General features: G+C 53.7%; 1 protein-coding gene across 1 annotated transcript; it reads right to left on the bottom strand.

The window, feature by feature from the left end:
* Positions 1 to 1,260: 1,260 nt before the first annotated feature.
* Positions 1,261 to 2,340, bottom strand: PHACADRAFT_206169 (uncharacterized protein). The gene is made up of 4 exons (XM_007392439.1): positions 1,840 to 2,340; positions 1,721 to 1,783; positions 1,499 to 1,665; positions 1,261 to 1,440 (listed from the first exon to the last, which is right to left on the bottom strand). The coding sequence occupies exons 1-3, from the start codon at positions 2,030 to 2,032 to the stop codon at positions 1,505 to 1,507; spliced, it is 417 nt and encodes a 138-aa protein (XP_007392501.1). The 5' UTR covers positions 2,033 to 2,340; the 3' UTR covers positions 1,261 to 1,440; positions 1,499 to 1,504.
* Positions 2,341 to 4,236: the final 1,896 nt, after the last annotated feature.

The raw sequence follows: 4,236 nt of genomic DNA, 5'->3' as shown, positions 1-4,236 counted from the left end.
CTGGTGTATGCGGCCGAGCGGTTGGCATAGTGCATCTGGTGAACTTGATAAGGTGGACTCCGTGCCAAAGGTGCCGTGTAGAGATAGAGCTGGAAGGTGATTGCTGGGTTGATAGCCTTCAGGTGGAGATGAAGGCGGCAAGGGCGAATCGGCGCGGTTCAGACTCGGAGACGCGTTCGACACATTCGGGACATGGGCGGGCACAAGTTCAAATAGATCGCTTTCAACACGGCCATCGAGCTCGCGTACTCGTCTCGTGTGACGTGCGCTTGCTTCGTGGTGAAGAGCTTTCCGAAGTGACATGCCTAGTTTTCCGCAGACAGTGCAGTCGAAGCCATACCGACGACTGCCTCTGAAGACTGGGGTCTCGTTAGTGAGGTCCGGGTGACCGTGTGCAGGCTAGAGTCTCGCTGTACTTACATTGTAACTTAATAAAATCGCCTCATGTGAGTGCCACACTGGCCTCATCGGGCTCATGCTCAGGCTGTCGACACTTCATGTCATCTCACGACGGCGGTCAGTGCTGCGAGCACAGAGACTCGTTTGCACAAGTCTTAGGCGCAGAATTCTTAGCACACGGACTGATGCATTCATGATTCATTAGTGCAGAGAATATTGGCAGATTCTCGAATGCGGAGTATCTTGAGACTTGTGTGACATGGTCAGACAAAAACCAATGCTCAATGATCAGATTCCCGAATGACCGAAATCGCGCCCGCGTGATTTTCAATATCTCTCAGATACTGTTACCTCAGTCTCATCCGTGCAGCTGTGTAGCTGCCCAAGCGATGGGGGTGGACGACAACAGCATGCCGTGCCGGCGGTCATTTACAGACGAGGCTCTGACGTGATGCATCATTCATCGGTTTACAGGATATATCGGGACACAGCCTTGATAAATGATACTTGAAAACTGCTGGACAGGATGGCAGCTGACAATTACCGCACGCAAAAGCCATGCCATCACATTATGTAACCTCGCGAAAGCGACATGTAGTTGACAATCAATATCAGCCAGTCTCGCGCCAGTCCGGGGTGTAGGAGGGGCTGAAGCCAGCCTCAAGCTCGCGTTCATGGACGTCGCAGGCGCCGCCTCACCGAGAATCGCGGCCACCGACAGGGTGCCTGTCTGTGGAACTGTTCGTCAGGTGGGGCGTAGCGCTCGAGAACAGAAGCGCACCAATACAGCCCAACGAGAGGTTGTGAAAGGACGATCCAAAGAGCAAGTGGAAGGTAAGAAGTTGAGGTTCATAGGCGTCCAATGCTGCGCCGCGGTGTTATGCATAACTCTGAGGATATTCGATATTTCCTCGTCGGCGTCTACGGTACATGCTTGAACCCAGAAGTACACATACGTTCCAGGAGAACCATCAACAGACAGCAACGATTTTGCACAAAAACGACAGCTGAGGCTAGCTGCAACTTTAATAGTATCGACAGCTGCGCAATGGCTCGTCAGTGTCTGTGCGGCCAGTGCAATAGTGGATGTACCACGTACCGTTGTCTACAACTTGGCGTACACAGCCAATCGCTGGTGCGAGGCAAAGTACGGCGGATCGATGGACAGGTCGACGACGCGGAGGTAACTCGTGCCGTGTACCTTGAGGTCGGTATCGAGGACACCATTCTCCTCCCGTGGTGTCATCCAACACGACCCGGCGGTGTCTGCAGTATCAAAGTGAGCCTCTCGTCAAACCATGCCTAGGCCTGTGGCATGCACGCCAAGTGATACTGAAAGTCTTCTTCAGCCAAGCTACGGCCACCTCGTCGGCATTGCTTTCATCTTTCGTGCGGGATATCGTCAGGTCCAACACGGCATCCACAAGTAATCCCGTGGACCTTCAGACAGCAGCAGATTAAGAGCGGGTATATGCGCGCATCTGGGTCCCAAGTCCACCATATGCTTCCAACCGACGATCTTGGCCTTCTGCAGATTGGCGTCGCTTAACTGGAGATAGGCTGTTGGTTGGTCCAAAAGAGGGGTACGGTTGGCACTGGAGGTAAGCGAAGACGAGCTCTGGGGTGTCGCCATCTCGTCACCGGCTCAACGCCGATGAACACCGCGATGGGCAGAACGGTCTGGACGACATCTTCGAGAGGCATCGACCTGCGACCGGAGGGTGAGTGGTAACGTTGTCGGCATTGCACCCGCATGCTCAGGCGCAGTGTTTATCGCAGGACATTCGGTATCGCAGAGGGCGTCACAGGTCCGTGTAAGATCCGCGATTGTGCTTAGACCTTGCGTCGCCCAAATTCACGCCAAAAAATGGATACGAAGTACAGATGTCGATACCAATGGCGATATCTTTGCGTTTCTGGAGCCGATCGCCCACTCGTCGCGCCCTTCCTCTCTGCAGGCACTTAGACAGGGATCTTGCGCGGCTGGAGGCCTCGAAGTGCAGGCGTCCGCTCGGGTCGCCAGGCAGACCGAGTACGCCTTGATTTGCGGCGCGTTCGGCACTGCGGAGCAGATTGAGCACAAGTCATACGCGCAAGCATAGGGGGGACGTACACATGGACGTCGCTATCTCAAGACCGACGATCGTTGTATGAAGATTTTGATGCGTCTCGCGCTATCCGTACGTAGGATGGTCGAGTACGGCCAAATTGTGTTGCCAATGTCCATACGGATGCCGATGGAGCGGTCGTTCAAGATGCCGCGCAATGATAAAAGGGTATACCTCTCGAGAAGCTTGTACACTTAGCCGACTTCAAATCTGTGTTTCTCGAAGGTGGGAGAGGAACGGAGCCATGACATGGTCGCGAGCGTGGTAGAGTATTAGAAGCACGAAGGACTGTTCTTCGCTTGCCGCCCGACAAAAGGAACCCTCCAGTACATCAGTCTTAAGATCTGCGTAAGGTTCAGAACTAGTCATAATAGCTAAATGAACGCACGAGCTTCCGGGCGCAAATACACGCCGGCTTGAGCGGCCGAGGACAACAGCCTACGCGCAGCTTTGTAATATTGCTCTCCAAAGCAATAATGCCGCATTCAGAGTCTGACGTGATCGTGTCGTCACCAAACTGTGTTTGCTCTTCAACGGACGCGTCGTCTGAGGTCGCTCGTAGGCCTTCCGGAGCGGGTTGAGACATTGAGACATTGAGGCCGGACGCGGCCAGCACATCTGAGACGCGGTATTGTATGTCGTCCCAGCAGCGTGCGTTCTGATGCGCCTGTAATACGAGTCTTCAACTGCTCCGTCGATGACCGTCATCGTTCTGGGGAAAGACTTGGCTTTGGTGGCCGAAGTAGATCGCACGGGAGTGGGCCTTTATGAGGTCGGACACCGAATACGAGCTAATCTGCAGATTGTCAGCATTTAGACGGCAGTAAATTGAGTGAGAGAGCACGTATGTGCACCTGAACCTCAACTCTACAATACACTTCAGACCAATGACCATTCCCTGCTCCACAAACACGAGCCTGGCCTTCTGCCGCCCTCTATGAGCTGCTTGAAAGAGGAAGGGCCTCTCGAAGGACATCAGGGGAGAACTTGAGCTCGAGGCACGCGTTCCATCACTTGGGATAGGGGTGGCGTGATGGTGGTCTTACAGTCCCGCGCCGGACTCATCAGCAAAACCGCCAGCTCTTGGGGAGCGTCTTGAGCGTCTTGGATAACATGCTCAAGACGCCCAAGACCCCAAGACATCCGGTGTTAGCCAAGCTATGTCGTTTGTCTTGGGAAGACGCCTGGTCTTGGCCAAGACTCTCAAGACAGTCAACCAAGACAAGCTCAATGCGGCATGCTTATGGGTAAGACGGACATATTGGCTCAATCACACTCATATAAAACAGCTACAAATTGTATTTGTATACTTCTACTAAGACTGTGTACGTGTACTACCTGCTTAACTTGACAATGACTACAATGAAGGCAGATTGCATGTGGCTTAACACAGGTGTACGAAGTTTCAAGGCTGGCATGAGATCTTCAAGTGTCAGTGAGAGTAGCGGCCAGTGGGCGGAGTACGAATGAGAACGTACCTCATCTGACCCAACGCACGAGCTCCTCCACCTTCACGACCTTCGCATTTTGCAGGGTTCTTGGTGTTTCATATACGTGGACAGAAGGCCACAGGGTGCCCACAGCGGTTGTAATTCAGAACGTGCTGCTTGTGCGGGCACGCAATGGTCTGTCCGCTCCACCAATCAGAGGGCAGTGCCCAGCGGCCTTCTGCCCATGCTCACCGTCGCCATCGCCCGCTTTCACAGGCTAATCATACTGGGCTGCCTGC

Source organism: Phanerochaete carnosa, assembly GCF_000300595.1.
Source record: "Phanerochaete carnosa HHB-10118-sp unplaced genomic scaffold PHACAscaffold_2, whole genome shotgun sequence".
NCBI lineage: Eukaryota > Fungi > Basidiomycota > Agaricomycetes > Polyporales > Phanerochaetaceae > Phanerochaete > Phanerochaete carnosa.
Note: the sequence above shows the minus strand (reverse complement) of the source record. Positions and strands in the feature narration are given on the sequence as shown.